Raw genomic sequence first — 18,148 nt, 5'->3', positions numbered from 1 at the left:
CCCATATGAATTCTGGGATTCCTATAAATGGAATCCTACAATATGTCTGGCTTCTTTTACTTAGCATATTTCTAAGCTCATCCATGTTACATCATGTTTCAGTGAAAAAGATAATGTTTAAGGCTGCAAAAGTAGAGCCAAACACATTTAGCAAGCAACTGAGGATGCAGAGCAAGAGGGCTATGGCCCCTGCCAGCCTTGGTGACTAAAAGACAGTGGTGCCATCACCCAAATAGAGGGACAGGCGATGGTGCAGGTAGGGCGAGGGTGATACATTTGTTGTGGACACAGGGTCTGAGGGCTAGGAGAAACCCATGTTGGAGATACCCACAGGGAGCTGAAAATAGTCTAATAGACTTCTCTAAGAGAGAAGTCCCAGCACAGCTACAGAGATGAGGAGACACAGAGAAGCCTTGTTTACTGTTCCTGGACGCAGAGGGGTCCACATTCCTCAGGTACAATTCTGTGACTCAGAGATACACACAAAGCAGGAACTACCCTTGACTTTTTCAAGATGTCACATATCCATTTACAAAATCTGAACAATGAAGGTGAACAATGAAGAGTAAGGCTCAGGATAAAGAAAATATCATTCTCGCACCAGAATACAACTCACAGTGTACTAAGAAGAACCCACTCACAGAGGCAACAGCCAGCATTTTCCAATAACTATACTCTCTCCCACTTTGTACCTTGTACTGCCAGCTCCCATCGTTCTCTGCTTTCAGCATAATCTACCAGCTTCTCACCCTCCTGGGACTCCTGTCAGTTTTCCGATACACTTAGAAGTTTGGTATAGATATGTGGTCCCACCAGCCTGACTGCAACTCTGGAGGTAAAATGCTTCTTCTCTTCCAACTGAGTAATCCCTCTGAGTAATTTTAACCCACAAAGGGAGAGGCTGATTTTTCTACCTTCTCTCCACTCATCTGCCCAGGGCCAACATCAGGCTCTCTGAAGATCCTTGCTTCACCCTGGCCTTACTTTGAATGTCAAGAGCAAGAGGATTCAACTCTTATAAAGAGATGCAAGCCCCACACAAACCCATTCAAACGCCTGAGAAAGAATCCTTGCATAAGCATGCATACACACATATACATCTATGTATGCAAGGAAACTTTTCAAGTTCATGGAAAAATAGAATTAAAGTATGAATTTATTGGGGCTGGTAGGTGGTATGGTGGTTAAAGGTGCTGGACTCCCACATGGCTGACTGCAGTTCAAATCCCAGACCTGGTGGCTTGCTTTCTCACTTTCCCTCTCTTTCTCTTTCTCTGTCTCTCTGATCAAACTGGAAAATAATAATAATAATAAATAAAGTAAAATAATTCTTTTTTAAAATGCATGAATTTATTTTGGTGCAAATAAGTTGAAATCCATGTTTAGCTTTTCAAAATAAGAATTTTCTATGAAATTTGTGAAGTTCCCCTCATATGTTTTATATTTTTATATTTATACAAAACATACAACAGCTCATAAAATATAATTCTGAATTATTTTCTATGCCCACAAGGTCAGGTTCCAACTGGAAATTTTGAGAAAGTAAGTCATTCTGGCATACCTCGCAGCAAACTAAGTAAGACCAAAGGAAAAGGAAAGGAATAAAGCACCAGGAGTTGTAAGTGCTAAGGCAACAGATCCACAATTAGGGGTCAAATTCCTCTGACCCTGGGGGCAAATACACTGGAATTTAAGAGGCAAAGTTTACCCAGGATGAAAGCAAATTCTCAGAAGCTAATCTCTTCCTCCAAAGTGAGCCCTGATCACCACAGCAGGTCTGCCTTCTCACCTCTGCATTCCTCCCTTCACCCAGGTGTGTGTCAGGCACTATTCCAGGCACAGGGACTCCACAGTGAACCAGACTCACCAAACTCCTGCCCCTGTCCTGAAGAACTCGTGTTCTAGAGGCACATTAGTGAAGGAGGGAGTGGATGCAAGACAGAGATAAAACCCACAGCATTTTCAGATGGCTTTGAGAAGAGGGAGCAGGAGAGAATCAGAGAGGTGACAGTACTTTCTACTTCGCAGTAGCTTATCTGTGTACCAGACTGAACTGCAGGCATCCTGACAGCAGGACCTGCATCGCATTCTCGTCTCCATCCCCAGGGCCTCGTGTAGGGCCTGAACTAATGTGACTGTGGCTACTTGAATGAACGAGACAAAACCGGGTCAATCTGGAAACTTAACCAAAGCAAAAACCAGCATCTTAAACCCTTCGACAATGGTTTTTAAACTTCATCAATTGGAAGAATATTTTGCAAGAGAATACACAGCTTTAATCCTATCATAGAAGTCAACAACAAAGTGGGATTCGCATTGCTGTATGCAAATGAAAATACACATAGACTCATTTGCTAGAACACTTACTAGAATAATCACTCCCTAAACTTAAAAAAAGTCTATATTTAAGTCATACTGGCAGAATAATATATAGGTAGCATACATACATTATCTCTTTACACAGCTTTATTAGACACCGTAACATACTTTCCAGCTCATTGGAAGGGAAGGCTCTCGAGAAAGAAGCAACTGCTTAATTCTGTATTCCAATAATAACACACCCCATTTGGATACATCAAAGGAATTAATGGCCAGCTCATTTGAATGCCCATCATAAAAAACAGCTTTAGACTAGGGCTCAACAAGCCTTTTCTGTGAAGAGTAAGGTAATAAATATTTTAGGCTTTGCCAGCAACATGCAGTTTTTGTTACATAGCCCTCTTGCCTTTTTTAGGGTTTATTTGATGTGGTTTGTTCATTTTATAATGCTATAAAAAATGTAAAAACCATTCATAGCTCCTGAGCCAGACAAAGAGACCATTCTCCAGGTCATTTGTGACCCCTGCTTTAGAACACAATAAGAATGAGCTATTTGGAGACCCAAGTTCCTAACAATTAAACCTCTGGGGGAAATGCCCACATATTTCTGGATTACCTCTTTCAGTCTTTCCAGCTCATTCTGGAGGGCCTGTTTGGATATTTCCACTTCGATCATCTGCTGCCGGAGAGTTTCATTTTCATCTTCCGCTTTAGTACGCTTTTCCTCCACAGTCTCAAGTTCATGGTGCAGTCTGACAGATACATCTTTGGCTACCTGCATTGATCCATAGACATAACCATAAGGATGTGAAGCTTTTTGTGCACTAAGGGTATATTCAGACAATGTCAAGGGCAGAATAATTAAGTAATATGGTATTACACCAAATAGCCAAGATCCTGGCAATATTGAACAGATCTACTTTTATTCCTCAAGTTATTTTTTGTTTTATTTATTATTTTAAATTAGCTCCAGGGCATGTGCACTTGCCAAAAAGAGGCAGGGGTTTGGGGAAGTAAGAAAATAAGCCACCATGTCCAGGACTTGCACTATGGTGAGCCATGTGAGAGTCAGCACCTTACCCACCCCACCACCTGCTGGACCGACAGACCTATTTTTAAATGAGGAGGATATTCATATACAACATGAGATCAACATTTATTAAGGAGAATAGCCTTATTCCTTCATAGGTTATCACCAGGAATGCCCATTCCTCCCAAGATCACATGCTTTCACTGATAAATTAAAAATAAGAATGGTAAACAAACAAGCATTTCTGTTCCCAAAGGTAATAGTGAACCTGCCTGCTAAATAATATTAATAACTCCGTGAAGTTAAACATAGTCAGATTTTAAATTGTCTACTCTGGCTCCAGAATGGTAACCTGTTTGAGCATTCAAAGTAGTTAAACGTTTTTATTTTCTACAAAAAAAAAAAAAAAGCAAATGAGGAAGAGACTCTGTAAGAGAAGTAATATAAATCACCCTTCGTCACACTGGATGACATTTTTTTAGTGGTTTATAACTCTGATAGAAGCACAGAGACTCCTTTTCTGTTGTCATAATGAAAGGACAGATGAGATTCCACAAGTCTGTCCATAATAAGGAAGACATGATGCATAATTCATTTCTAGATAAATGATTTGACAGTTGGGTCATAAGAGAAGCTTTGCTGCCCGGGGAAAGAGCAAATGGTAGAGTCTGAGATGTCCTGTCCTCATTCCCACTTCTGCCAGCGGCTTTCAAACCTAGTTAGACAACTGGTTATGATCCTGTTTCTCTTTTAGTTAAATCACCATCACACAAGCCTGACTTGGGGTAGGAGAATTGCAGCTTTTCTACATCCTCGAAACTGAAATAATAAACATACCAAGTGACGTGAGCAGCTTTTAAGAGTGGCCCTTGGCTGAACTGCCGATCAATAGCTTTTGAAAGATACTTCGGATCTTTAGGAGTCTGTGCACAATTTTTACCCAATTGCCAGGCCAATCAGCAGCTATTAATTCTTGTTTGCTGTAGCTCCATTACCATAATTTCTTTCTTTCTTAACGGTTTAGTTCAGTTCCTATTAAGACACATTTAAATCTTGGGTGGTCAAAGTTGCGTGACTACCCACACTCTATAAGAATGAAGTAACCAAAGATGTTTATGCTGAAATATGTCCAGAGAGAGACATGAGCAGGAAAGGCACATAAAAAACAAAAACAAAAAAAGATGTGTAAGCAGGGTCTAGGGGGTACATCTTCAGCTCAGCACCCCCACAGCAGCCCTCCCGGGAAGACACCTGCTGTCATCCCTTCCCACTCACCTTCAAGTCCTGCTCCAGGCTTCTGATGAGCTCGCCATCTACCTGACCTGTCTCAGCCACTTTCAGGCTTTTCTGCTCGGCTTTCCTGAGGCGGTACTGCAGGATTCGGCAGTTTTTATTAGCACGGTCCAGTTCCCGCCGAAGTTCCTGCAGCTGGTAAACATCTTCCTCTAAATAACTGTCTCTCATCTCTTCCATCTCGGCACGGAGTTCATCTAACTCATCCTAAGTAAAGCAGACAGAACAGACGTATGAGTCCATCAAAAAAGATTGGCGTCTCTCTCCTCCATTGGCCCCAGCTCCTCAATTAGAAATATCAAATACCTGCACCCTCCCTAGCACCAGCTCACTAACACCTGTGCTAGTGAGGCAGCGTGATCTCTGGAAATTCTCACGAGACCATGTCTGTTCAGATCTTATGGATCCAGAAACAAAACACCAGCCTCTCAGAACGTATTCCACTCCCAATATTTCTTTACATAATCACAATTGAAATCAATTCTGCAAATAATTAATCCTTTAGTGTCAAAACAAACACTGACTTAAATCTGTTATCTCTAAGGCACAATCTAGGTACTAAGATGAATCAGACCCCGCCTTCAGAGAACAAAGGCCTTAGTGGAATAACTATGACTTGCCCTGGAATCGTGACATATCTGCAATGTCCCTAAAGTTCTGTTCCACAACATGAACCTCAGCATCGACTGACTCTCTCAAAAGATGAAATGTTTTTCAAATACCATTGGACATGTTCATTCACCTACCCTTAACATTTTGTGACCTTTTCCAAGTTTGTTTATTTCTTCTGTGAGAGAGAGAGATGCCCTCCACAGAGTGTTCATGCAGTGACCTACCCACAGCCCCAGCCAGACAGGATTACAGGCATGCGTGTGAGCCGCGAGGGAGGTCTCTGGACACCTTCCCAGATGGCTTCAGCATCGCTGAGTGTGGCATTGTCACCGTGCCGTTGCAGCTGGCCCTCTGCTCATCTATCCTTTATTTCCCACACTTCCCATCTTCCTTGTGTCAGCATGAAGACACTAACCCAAGAAGGCAGTCCAGCTCTCACCCAGCTCCCAGCCTTCCCTCCCATTCCACAGCCAGTCCAGAAGTGAGTGCCATTCTCAGATGGGACCACTCTCTTCTTGGACTCCAGGGCCAGCAGGGCCAATCCTCCATCCCTCTTTGTGGGCAGCCACTCACAGATGGAAGTAGAAGGTGTGTGTGTGTTTGGGGGGAGGGTCCTGGCATGCCCTTAAGCCCTCCAAACCTCAGGGTCCATCCAGTCGTTATCCTTTAATATGCAAATCAGACCTCTTTACCTCCTACTCAAACCCTAGGGGGCTTCTTTCTTTCAAGTCCCTGCAGGGGCCCCTAGGCCATAGGCCCCCTGACATTCCAATGGCCTCACAGGGTCTTTGTCTGCTCTCTCCTATCTCAAGACCTTGCTACTCCTTCTCCTTCTCCTAAAAAGGCTTTTCTACAGTTCCTTGGGGAGCTTATTCCTTCACACAATGGCAAGTCACAGACGGCTCCCCCACCTCCCAACTCCACTGTTTCTAGTCCCTTGCCTGCTCTATCTTCTTCCCACCTCTTATGGCCATACAATTTTTTTTTTTTTTGAGGTTTTTGCTATAGGGCGCCTGCGCTCGCCAGACAGACAGAGAGACAGAGAGACAGAAAGTGAGAAATCACCCCCCAGGGGGGATGGCCACACCGCAATCCCTTCTCCTCCATTCTCCTCTCGGGATCTTGGGCACCCACACACGCGCGCCCGGCGTGAGTTTTAAGCCACCGGGTCCGGGACACGAACCGCGGTCGACTACGTGGGAGTCCAGCGACATAGCCATTATGATAACTGCTGGTCCTGCTATCTTATGTTATTTGTGGTGTTTCACTTATTTATTGCCTGTTGTCTACACTAAAAGATGAACTTCAGGGGAGAAACCTCATCTATCTCGCTCCTCTTTGTACCCAGAGCAAGTATTTGTTGAGTCAATACACAGGAACACCAGCGATGCTGAGAAAGACTAAATCATAAAGGCGACAATTGGACATAACTGCACCTTCACTTTGTTCCCATCTTGGAGCCTAATTATGAAAACTTCTTCCCAAACCCATAAATGTAGCTCCAGGTATACGGGACGTGCATTCTATTGAAGTACTATAAAAGGATTTTAATAAGGAGCAGTTGGAAGAAGATGGTGATTCTAGGAATTTGCCTGATTAGTTGGTAATTGATCTTTCTTTTTTTTTTTTTTTAATAGGTTTCTGCCTTAGGGTGTGTGTGCTTGCTGGAGAGAGACTGAGATAGTGAGAAATCACCTCCCAGAGTGGAAGGCCACCTGCTATCCCTTCTCCTCCATTCTCTTCCCAGGATCTTGGGCATGGACACACACAAACCCAGCGTGATTTAATCCACCAGGTCTGGGACTCGAACTGCAGTTGGTCATGTGGGAGTCCAGCAACATAACTGCTATACCTTCTGCTGGACCTGATAATTGATCATTTAAATGCCTCCAGAGTAAAATATACTCAGTCATTCTCATTGATTTTGTTCAGTTAATATTGAGGCTCAAGTGACCAGATATCAGGGCAGAGGCAAAAGGTGATACTCTATGAGGCTGACCCACATAAGGTTCCGGGATCATGTCCAGAGACCCCCCCTGAGTGTGCTGCCTGTGGTCTGGGGCCAGCTGGGGCTGAGGGTGAAGCTGGGTCAGAATCAAGACCTTGTAGGGGTTTCTAACTCTGTCTCCCTCACTCATAGAAGCCTCTCTCAAGGGAAAAAATCTCTGGGAACCAGCAGTTAGCGTAATGGCTATGTTGCTGGACTCCCATGTAGTCGACCACGGTTCACGTCCCGGACCCGGTGGCTTAAAACTCACGCCAGGCGCGTGTGCGTGCGTGCCCAAGATCCCGAGAGGAGAATGGAGGAGAAGGGATTGCGGTGTGACCATCCCCCCTGGGGGGTGATTTTTCGCTTTCTGTCTCTATGTCTCTCTCTGTCTGTCTGGCGAGCGCACACGCCCTATAGTGAAAAAAAACTCTCAAAAAAAAAAAAAAAAGAGAAAAATCTCTCCCTCAAATGTGGATACCTAAGTTGTCAGTTGTTCATTCTTCTATTCAGTTTGTTGCTGGATATGGGCCACTTTCCCTTATTCTGCATTTGTTCTTAAAAACCAGAGATTTACTTACAAAAAAGAACAAGTTTTCCGCCATCAGAACCTTAGATGAATATGAAATTAAACGGAAATCTCCTGAAGTTTATTCTATCTCAGATATGATGATAACAAGTGCAACAAATAAATTGGGAATCCTTGTGGGAAAATATAGGTTGGCCCAAAACGGGGTAAAGAAATCTTCACCCAACGTCAACTGTATGCAGTGGACTACTGAAAAGACCACAAATACGGCAGCTCGTCTCACCAACTCCATTGTGGCTTCTCTCCATCTTGTTTACACTATCCTCATCAAGAGAATGACCTACTTTAGTGACCATAACTCCAAACAAGCCGAGACTGGATGATAAAGAAAGCTCCACCAACTTTCTAGTGGTCAAATTTTTTAATGTTGTTGTTTTTTTTTTTTCCCCTCAGCTTGTAAATGTCCTTATGGAATAGTTAGACCAATAATGAAAACATCATAAAAATATATAAGATGTTATAAACTGTCTTAAGAAAGGAAATCCTAATGTTGAAATGTAAAATATAACCAAGTTTCATTTCTTCTTTTCCTTCATGGAGATCTCTCCCCATACATTTATCCCTGATAGGAAAATTTACTGGAACTGGGAATTATTGGACCAAGCACAAGAGCTGATGAGTTGAACACACATGAACAGAATGGACAGGGTGGGATCCTCAGGGGACTGGCGAACTCAGCCTTTCAGGAATGTGTTTACCAAACTTCAGTGGAGAGGAACTTGTCACTGGTGCCTAATCCCCATACTGAGGCTTCCGTGGTCCTAAGGGGAAGGTATGCCCCTCATCCAACCCATGCTGGACAAGACCCACCGCAGATCTAAAGCTCTAAGATGGACCTTGTGGTTGCCATCCTTCTGATAAGAAGTGGTGAGTCCCAGGGGCCAGCAGGTGGTGTGGTGGGAAAGGGCGCTGGATTCCCACATGGCCAACCATGGTTCAAGTCCTGGACCTGGTGGCTTGGTTTCTCCCTTTCCCTTTCTCTCTCTCTCTCTCGTCAAATAAAGAAAAAAAAATAACAATAACAAATGGAAATAAATAAATAAATAAATCTTTTAAAAAAAAATAAGTAGTGAGTCCTGAATCTTCAAAAATCAGGGTCCAGGGGCCAGGTGGTGTTCCAGCAATAATACCTACCCTCCCAGAACCACACTGAGCACTCCAGGCCCACGTTAAATGACCATGATCTGGGCTGGCTGAGGGTGAAATGTGACAGTAAGACCTTGTTGAGGGTACCTGTCTCTCTCACACATGGAAGAAATAAATAAGCTTTTATTTTTAAAAAAAAATCAAGGACAGGGGCCAGCAGGTGGCATGGTGGTTAAGGTACTGGACTCCAACGTGGCCAGCCATGGTTCGAGTCTTGGACTTGGTGGCTTGTTTTCTCACACCCCCTCGTTTCCCTCTGGTCAAATTAAAAAGGAATAACAGGGGCCAGCAGGTGGCATGGTGGTTAAGGGCACTGGACTCCCACACGGCTGACTGTGGTTTGAATCCCAGACCTGGCAGCTTGCTTTCTTTCTCTCTCACTCTCACTCTGTTGCTCTCTGGTCAAAATAAAATAAATGAGTAAATAAATAAAGTTAAATAAAATTATTCTGCTTTAATAAAATAATTCTTTTTAAAAAATGAAGGTGAAATAAAGACTAACAAAAATAATCATAAAAATCAAGGACAAGTTGCACTCATGGTCCCTTTATGAACTTAATGAATCTAGCTTTGAGAAAGAGTCTAATCTGGGACCAGCAGCTGGCGTAATGGCTATGTCGCTGGACTCCCACATAGTCGACCGCGGTTTGCATCCCGGACTCGGTGGCTTAAACTCACGCTGGGCGCATGTGCGTGCGTGCCCAAGATCCAGAGAGGAGACTGGAGGAGAAGGGACTGAGGCGTGGCCACCCCCCCGGGGGTGATTTCTCGCTTTCTGTCTCTCTGTCTCTCTCTGTCTGTCTGGCGAGCACATGCGCCCTATAGCAAAAATCTTTCCAAAAAAAAAAAAAGTCTAATCTGAATGCTTATTTCTAAACCTGATTAAAAGGCACTGTTTCACTGCCTAATGGAGCACATGCGCCCTATAGCAAAAATCTTTCCAAAAAAAAAAAAAAGTCTAATCTGAATGCTTATTTCTAAACCTGATTAAAAGGCACTGTTTCACTGCCTAATGAAAAAATATTAGGTTTTCAGGAAAGTCATGACGTAGTTTTTGTTTTTCTATGCAAAAATGCATCATGACTTTCCCAAGGACCCCATAGTTCAAGGGCTGGCCCCATAGCCTAGTACTTAAGGACATCAGATTCCGTACGACTGGCCACAGTTTGAATCCCACCCCTGTGACTTACAAAATACACCAAGCTCATGTGTGTGTGTGTGTGTGTATGTGTGTGCTCCAAATACCGAAAGAAAGGAGAAACTGAGAAGTAAGGACTGCAGTGTGACTATGCCCTCGTAAGGGGGACTTTCTGTATGTGTCTCTGTTTCTGGCAAGCACACACACCTCTGGCAATTAAAAAAACAGTTTCTACAGTCAAAAATTGCTACATATATCTATATGTATATGTATGCACCCCAAATATATAGTGACGTTGGCTATTCTGTTCCTTAGAAAATTGTCTGTGATCGTCTTTCCTCCTAGAAAACTTGTCTCTAGAAGACAAAGTCATTAGCATCTGGAAGTACTAGTAACTAAAGCAAAAGTTTTAAAAATCTAATATAGTTATAAGAAGATAAAAGAGACAGCTTCCAAGTATAAAAATGTGCTCCAGTTTTCAGACTTTGCAACAAGAGGATCCTCATCCACTCTCATGCTCAATGCTAGACATGTTACAAAGATGTGTAAATAACCATTACAGGCTAAAATAACTGTTTAAGGGCTAAATGCGCCCACACCTCCAAATCACTGAGCAGGCCAGACATAAACAGCTAATATTTTTTGCCATAAAATATCACCAACAGTAGTTGTACTGAAAAAATTAGACAGAAAATATAATTGCACATATTTGAATCACTGCTTTTATAATTCATATTTTATCTAAATTGACAGAACAAGAGACAACCTGCTTAAGCTGTTTACCCTCATCACTAATGCCACACTGGCCCTGTCAGGGACCTATTACCCTCATTTTCTAGACAAGGAAACCAAACCGAGGCTGGTTAACATGTCCAAACCTCACAGCCAGTAAATGGAACCCAGACTGCAAATCCAAAGCTGTCTGCTTCCAAATACACACCGCTTCCAGTAAATACTACACACCATTTGCTACAGTCAGGGCAGATGAAACAATAACAGACCTCCAACTGTACTTGTAAAAGCCTACCATTGATGTAAACTAATAAAAGGAGCCCAATGTTTACAGCTTGACCACCATCAATGTACAAGTATATCCACAGAGCAACTGGTCCTTAGGAAAGCATTGCACAGTGCAGCAAAGATGTTGCTATACCCATTTTTAAAATGAAGACATTGCGATTTGCAAAAGTTTAAATGATTTTCCACCAGTAGCCTATTGCAGAGATAGGACCAATGCTATATTTCAACTCTTTCCATAGAGTCTGGGGAAAAAAAAAAAAAAAAAGCAATTTTCAGGTTCAGTTGAAAAGAAGTTACAAGAGAAGCAAATTAGAAACTATGTATGTGGCCAGCAGCCATGTAAAAAGCACAAACTGTGATTATTTGGATTAGGGGCATTACGGATAGTAATTCTCAAGCTAACATTACATTCGTTTTCTGATGGTGTGCTCTAAATGAGAAAACACTGTATTCCAAAACCTTAAAGATGTTTGCTATTTAAATGTTTAAGAAAACCACCTCAAGCAGAACATATAATGTGTCTGGCAGATATAACTTAGAAATAGTGAATAAAAGTAGAGAGCTGCTGGTGTCTTTTTATTGGATTGTCCAAAAAAAAATCATGACATATTTGTCTATGTTTTTCTATGCAAAAAATGCAAGACTTTCCCAATGACCCACTATATACAGAAATTAATAAGGGAAAAAAGTGGTCAATCCAGTTATAGATTGAATTGATATCAGGTCTCAAGGATTTTAAATATTAGATCATTATCTCATTGAAAAACTAATTTAGAGGTCAGCAGGTGGCATAGTGGTTAAGGTGCTGGACTCCCACATGGCCAACTGTGATTTGAGTCCTGGATCTGGCAGCTTGCTTTCACACTTTCCTCATCTCTTGCACTCTCTCTCTCTCTCTGTATGTCTTTGGTCAAGTTAAAAAAAAAAAAGCAATAATAATAAATAAAATTAAATAAAGAAATAATTTATTTTTAAAAGCTAATCTAGTTATAATTAAATATATATTTTAAAATAATTATGTATTCATTTGATTTATCATGATTATTTTTAAATTTTGCTACAGGGCACATGCACTTACTAGAGAGTGACAGAGAGAGAGAATGAGAAAGGAAGTTACCAGGTGCAGGACTCGAACTGCAGTCAGCCATGTGGGAGTACTATGCCCCAACCACCACGCCACCTGTTGGCCTCTAATTAAATGTATTCTTAACATTTTTTTATATAAAATGAAATCTTGAAGTAGTGTGAACCCATCCAGCTATCCCTTTTGCCTACCAATAATAAATCAGTTTTACTACACACATCAAATTAGAGGAATAAGGAGGTACCAAGCGTGCACCAGAGTTACCAAGATTACAATTAAATGTTCCAATGAAAACCTCTAAGAGGACAGTTTATCCACACATAGAAAATAAACCCTAATCCATGGTTTCTTAGTATAAGTGATATAAACTCTTAGATCTTAGTGATCATTGTATTCTAATCTCAGCCTTTTTTAAACAACTTGAAATCAATAACTGTTCCTATTTTAATAACTCTTCTTTAAATAGACCAAATTTGGACAGGAGCAGCAGTCATCTGGCTACTGTTGCAATAATTCCATCTTCTGGGACTTGCAGACAGAAACTATTGTCTTTTGTAATGTACAAATAATCCACCTCATTTCCCTCCGGACAACAGAATTGCTCTCTGCAGAGTCTCAGCTGTAGCTAAGGAGGCAGCAGGGGCCGCTACCATTGTTTACCAAGTAACAGTTCAGTCAGCAGCTGATGGGCTGTTTGCTCTGGTCCACATTATCTTGCCACCTAAGATTATTGTAGCCGCTCTTTTTCACGGGCTGAATAAAGAACGGGCGTGGAAAGCGGAATGTTAAGAAAGAATAGGGTGTACTGTCCATGAATAGGGTGTACTGTCCATGGTAACCCTTGCAGAAGAAAGGGTAGCAAAGGCTGAAACACTCCAGCTGCTGAGAGCTGCTTATTCTTGCCTCCTGGTGTGTCCGCCCCCTCTTCAGGCCACGCCGTGTGCCTGGCATTCAGCGAGCCAAATGTAACAAACCATGTCAGAGGCTGACACTCAGATGGCCTCAAGTGCCAAATTCGATGGTAAGGTTGGATCAGTGGTGAGACGCTGCAACCTATAAAACCAAAACCTCAATGACCTCCCCTAGGCAGTCACTTCTCTCCAAGAAGCAATGCATCTGTCCTGGTAGCTAGCACTGACTTGTTTTCTTTTAACCAGAAATAATTCTTAGGGCATAACTGAGAAAGCAGGAGGAGTGGTACAGTGGTAAAATTCAGTGCTCTGTGGCGCTGACCCAAGTAGGAGGGCTCCAGGTTTGTGTCCAGAAGCCTCCCAGAGCATGCAGGGCATGCATGGGCCTGTGATCAGGGCTAGCTAAGGCTGGAGTGAGTCACAGCATCAAGACCCTATTGGGGTCCTCTCTCATGCATGCACACTCTCTCTGCCTCCTCTCTCTCATGGAAAAAATAAATGAACTTAAAAGAAAGAACGAACTAGGGACCAGCGGTTGGTGTAATAGCTATGTCACTGGACTCCTATGTAGTTGACTGTAGTTACAGTCCTGGACCTGGTGGCTTAAACTCACGCCAGGTGCATGTGTGTGCGTGCCCAAGATGCCGAGAGGAGAATGGAGGAGAAGGGATTGCAGCATAGCCATCCCTCAGGGGGTGATTTCTCGTTTTCTGTCTCTGTCTCTCTGGCGAGCACAAGCACCCTATAGGAAAACCCTCTCCGGAAAAAAAAGGAAGAAAGAACTGAGAAAGCTGGAGTAAAAAGAAACAACCCCTCCCCACCCTAACTAATCCTCACCCACCCACACTGCAGGGTGTCAGCACTGTTTGGGTACACTATTGGGGGAGGGGGAGTAGCATCACCAGTAACACTACTAAAACAGCATTTCCAAAATAGGCCAATTAACTCAAAGTGATTAAATCCTCCTGAAAAGGCTGTGGAAATAGAGAACATAATTAATATGTTGACAATGAGCACTAGGCTTGCTTGTCTGGTTGTCTCAGGGCCCTCAATAAAACACAGTGGCAAGCAGGCAGGGTGAAACACCCTGCATTTTGGAGAAGTCCTTGGCATTAAGAAATGTGCCTGGGGGGCGGGGGGCAGAAGGTAGCGTGATTGTTAAGAGCGCTGGACTCCCACATGGCTGACCATGGTTCAAGTCCCAGACCTGGTGGCTTGCTTTCTCACTTTCTCACTCTCCCTCTCTTGCTCTCTCCCTCTAGGGTCAAATTGAAAAACGAGTAAATAAAGTAATAAAGTTAAATAATTCTGTAAGGAAAAAAAAAGAAGAAATGTGGCTGTGTTCTGTTCGAGAAAGAAGTAAAGGCCTTTGAATAAATGAACTCAACCACTCACCTTAATTTCTGAATACTTCCAAAGAAATTTGAGTTCATCAGAGGAGATGAACTTTCTTGTCAGCGTGTTCATGCAAAAGTCAGTCATCTCGACTGAGTCATTTTGCACTTCTCATCTAGTCTCCCTGATGCCCTTTGGTGAAGGTGGAGAAAAAGGAGAAAGCAGGGACAGCCCTACAGGCTCCACACAGCACAACAGAAGGCGTGGACTTCTCTTTAAGAAATACAGCTAGCCAGCAAACAAAACCACCACAACAAAGAGAACTGCACTTAAATTTCCTGGCTAATAAGACATCCTCCTACAGTTCTCCTGGCCTCATTTTTCCATTTGGTTACTCTGGTCATTCTAGCTCAGACATTGTGACAGTCTTGTAAAGCAGTGGTGACAGCGCTGACTCCGGAAAGAATGGGACACTGCATGTGGTCACGATCCTCCAGAACACATCAAAGTAACGTTTCTGGGCTGAGTCTCTTCCTGTTGGATGGCACTGAGAACAGAATCTGACTGCTTTTATCCCATTTAAGAGATGGATGCTACATCGAATTGTGAGAAGTCTATGCAGCAGTCCTTAAGGACGCACACATTACTCTTCCCTCTCAAGAAAAGTATCCCCAACAACAACAACAAAAGAAGTCTGGATTTCTAATGGGCACACTCTAAACACCTGGCACAAAACCGTGACTCCAGCTTCTGCCCTGTGAGGTCGCGGATGCTTCAAAGCCGACCGTGCACAAGTGCGCAGGCTCACTGACCCATGAAAACCCCGCCAGGGTTCCTGTAGCTCCTTCGCAAATCCAACTACTATCATTTAAGCATCTGAGAGACCGAACAAGTGTCCGTGCACATGTATGCAATCCTTCCGACTTCCTAGCCTCCTTGAGATCTCTTCCATCCAACTCTCTCCTGGTGTCAAAGGAAGGTGGGCTCTGGAGTGGTCAACAGATGGCAGTGACACTTTCTCCACAGGAAATGGCAACTGAACATTTCCCACAGATTAAAGATCGCCAGAGGGATTTAGGCGGCTGTCCATACACAGGCTAGTGGAGAGGTGTTCATTAAACCCCTTCCCACCAGAAGGGTGAGAAGTCCCCTAGGAGAGCCACACTGAGAACCTCTCCAGCTAATAAAACCACTCTGAAGCAGGGTAGCCAGAGAAAGGCAGCCTTGCTGGAAACAGAGATGCGGACTAGTGCAGTCGGCAGAAAGAGGCTCTAGAAGCCAGCAAAATAAAAGCCCCAGTGCTTAGGAAGCTGCATGACCTTGAGTAAGTCACTTCCGTTTTCTGGTTCTTACCACCCTTGCCTGTGAAATTGGTGTTTTGATAAAATGTAACAACTATAATACCCAGCATGGTTATAAAGAGCCCCTGAAAAGTCAAACACACCAGAGCAAACACTCCAGGGTCAGATACCTACACGAGACTTCAAGAAGCCCACAGAAAAATGAAATGAAAGTACGAATTTATTTTGGTGCAAAAACATTTTTGAAACCCACACATAGTTTTTTCATCATGCGCATTTTCCATGAGCTTACACTGAGGGAAAGCAAAATAAATCAAATAACCAATTACCCAAGAATGAACCTTGAACTTATGTCAGATTAACCTCTTTTAAGAAATTCCATTTCCTGTTGCTTAGGAGTCACAATTTGGAATCAGAAACACTGTAAATCAGAGATGATGCTAAAATTCTGGGGCTACAAAAAATTAACAAGATTTCCTTCCCACCCTCAGGGAGCTTATATTTGCTGAGGACTTACAGTATTGCTTTCTTCATTGCTTTTTCACTTCAACACCTTGGAATTCCACTCTGTTGCTTGTTATGTAAGAGTAGGTGGCAAAAGCAAAAGTACTATTTGAAACCTCCCATTGTAAGTTCACACTGCTCTTCTTCACCTCTCTTTCTCTGCCTCACTGGTATCTCTTTGCACAAGATAACTAGTAGGTTCAGTAGGTTAGGGCAGCTCCCGATAAGAGGTTTAGGTTTTAGGACGACCCAGCAGTTCATGTGCTGATTCCAAATTGAACTGCACACTTCTCCACTTGGAAAAACCATTCCTCAGTCTCACTGGCCAAAAACTGGGCCTCCATCAGGTAGGTTCATCATTTTTGGAGAAAACCGCTCAAATCACATAACCACTGATAGAGCAGGGCCTTCCCCTAGATAGGGAGGATGCTCATAGTCTTCACAGACACAGGGACAGAGTTATAACAGCGGAGTCATTTACTAACCCGAGGATTATAATAAATGAAAACAGGTGTCCTCAATCCAACCCCCTTATTTTCTTTTAAGTCACCTCGATCGTCTGGACGCACCCGTCCCCTCTCCCCAACATTGGCTAAACCCTCTGGTCTGCAGCCCTCCTCCGCTGAGAAAAGATGGAGTCAGATTAAGTGCCCGACTGCTAAACAGACTAGGAAGCCCTGCTAGCAGGCCTCCGGGAAAACACCCCGAGACGGTGCGACAGAGGCTGCGATTCCTTCGAAAGTTCTGTCGCGGCCTCTCCTGTGACAGAAAACCCGTCCTGGAGATGCTTACAAGAGGCCGACCGGCGAAACACGGCTGTTCTTAACCCAGGCCACATGGAAGCAACCCCTCCCGAATTTAAGCTTTATCGCCGACAACGGCGAGGCCCCCCTGTCTGTGGGGATCCAGAGGCGACACTGCGGGACCCCAGTCCTTTCCGCAATTGCAGGAGAGGCGGCAGGTACCATCTGCGCCCTGGGCCACCACACTTTTCGGAACGAACACTGCGTGTGGTAGAACCAGTACTCCTGGCTAGGGATAACCCACTCCCACAGGTGAGCTGGGCTCGTATCGCGGGCCGGAGCAGCGGCGGATACCTTCGGAATTATTTTAGCCACCTCTCCTTCCCCCAAAAAGCAAAAGGCATCAGCGAAGAGAGACATGACTTCTAGAAACTCGAAAAGCTAAGCGCCTTGAGAACTGGCCCGAACCCACAGGTCTGGCCGCTCGGTCCGTAAGTTTTGGCCTGAGTTCCCAGCGCAATGGTTGCGGGGGCAGGGAAGCGGAGCGCGGAGGGGAGAAGGGGCTTGTCAGTCCGGGGGAGGCGGGATTCGCGGACCCGCCCGCAACCTGAGCCTCCCGGGGCCCTCCGGGACACCTGCCACCGGGCCAGCAACTCACCTTGAGATAGTCGTTCTCCGAGCGCAGCTCCTCTATCTCCCGTAGCAGCTCCTCCTCCGCCGCCGCCGGCCCCACCCGGGGCTGCTCCCCTGGGCTGGGCTCTTTGGGGGTACAGGGGACCGCTCGCTCAGGCGGCGCGCGACCCCCAGCATCCTCCGCCGAGCCCAAGGAGACCCCACCAGGACTGTTCCGGCCCCCAAGACAGGCGCCGGCGGAGGGGGGCGCGGAGAGAAGCGCAGAGGGTTCGGGGCTGCCTGGAGGCGCCCCCCGAGCTGCCGGGCTCGGTGTGGGCGCCCCCCGCAGGGGTTCCCGGTCGCTGGAGCCGGTGCCCGACTCGGCGTCGCTGCTGGCGGCGGGCAGTAGGCGCTGCTCGTCGGACAGGGGCTCGGAGGGGCAGTCGGAGAGGTCGGAGCTGCTGTCCGTGTGACTGATCTGCAAGCCGGGGGCCGGGGTCGCCGCCAGGGTGACGGCGGGGGGC

The 18,148-nt window shown here is 44.5% G+C and overlaps 1 protein-coding gene across 8 annotated transcripts in view; it reads right to left on the bottom strand.

The window, feature by feature from the left end:
* MTCL1 (microtubule crosslinking factor 1) overlaps positions 1-18,102 on the bottom strand; it is a gene marked incomplete at its 5' end in the record, with an annotated part of 151,509 nt that extends 133,407 nt beyond the window's left edge. For all 8 annotated transcript variants that reach the window (XM_027766501.1, XM_027766503.1, XM_027766504.1 and 5 more), the window contains 3 exon segments: positions 2,936-3,094; positions 4,625-4,849; positions 17,671-18,102. In XM_027766501.1, coding sequence (XP_027622302.1) covers positions 2,936-3,094; positions 4,625-4,849; positions 17,671-18,102 — 816 coding nt within the window.
* Positions 18,103-18,148: the final 46 nt, after the last annotated feature.

Source organism: Tupaia chinensis, unplaced genomic scaffold (genome assembly GCF_000334495.1).
Source record: "Tupaia chinensis unplaced genomic scaffold, TupChi_1.0 Scaffold143584_1, whole genome shotgun sequence".
Lineage (NCBI taxonomy): Eukaryota > Metazoa > Chordata > Mammalia > Scandentia > Tupaiidae > Tupaia > Tupaia belangeri.
Note: the sequence above shows the minus strand (reverse complement) of the source record. Positions and strands in the feature narration are given on the sequence as shown.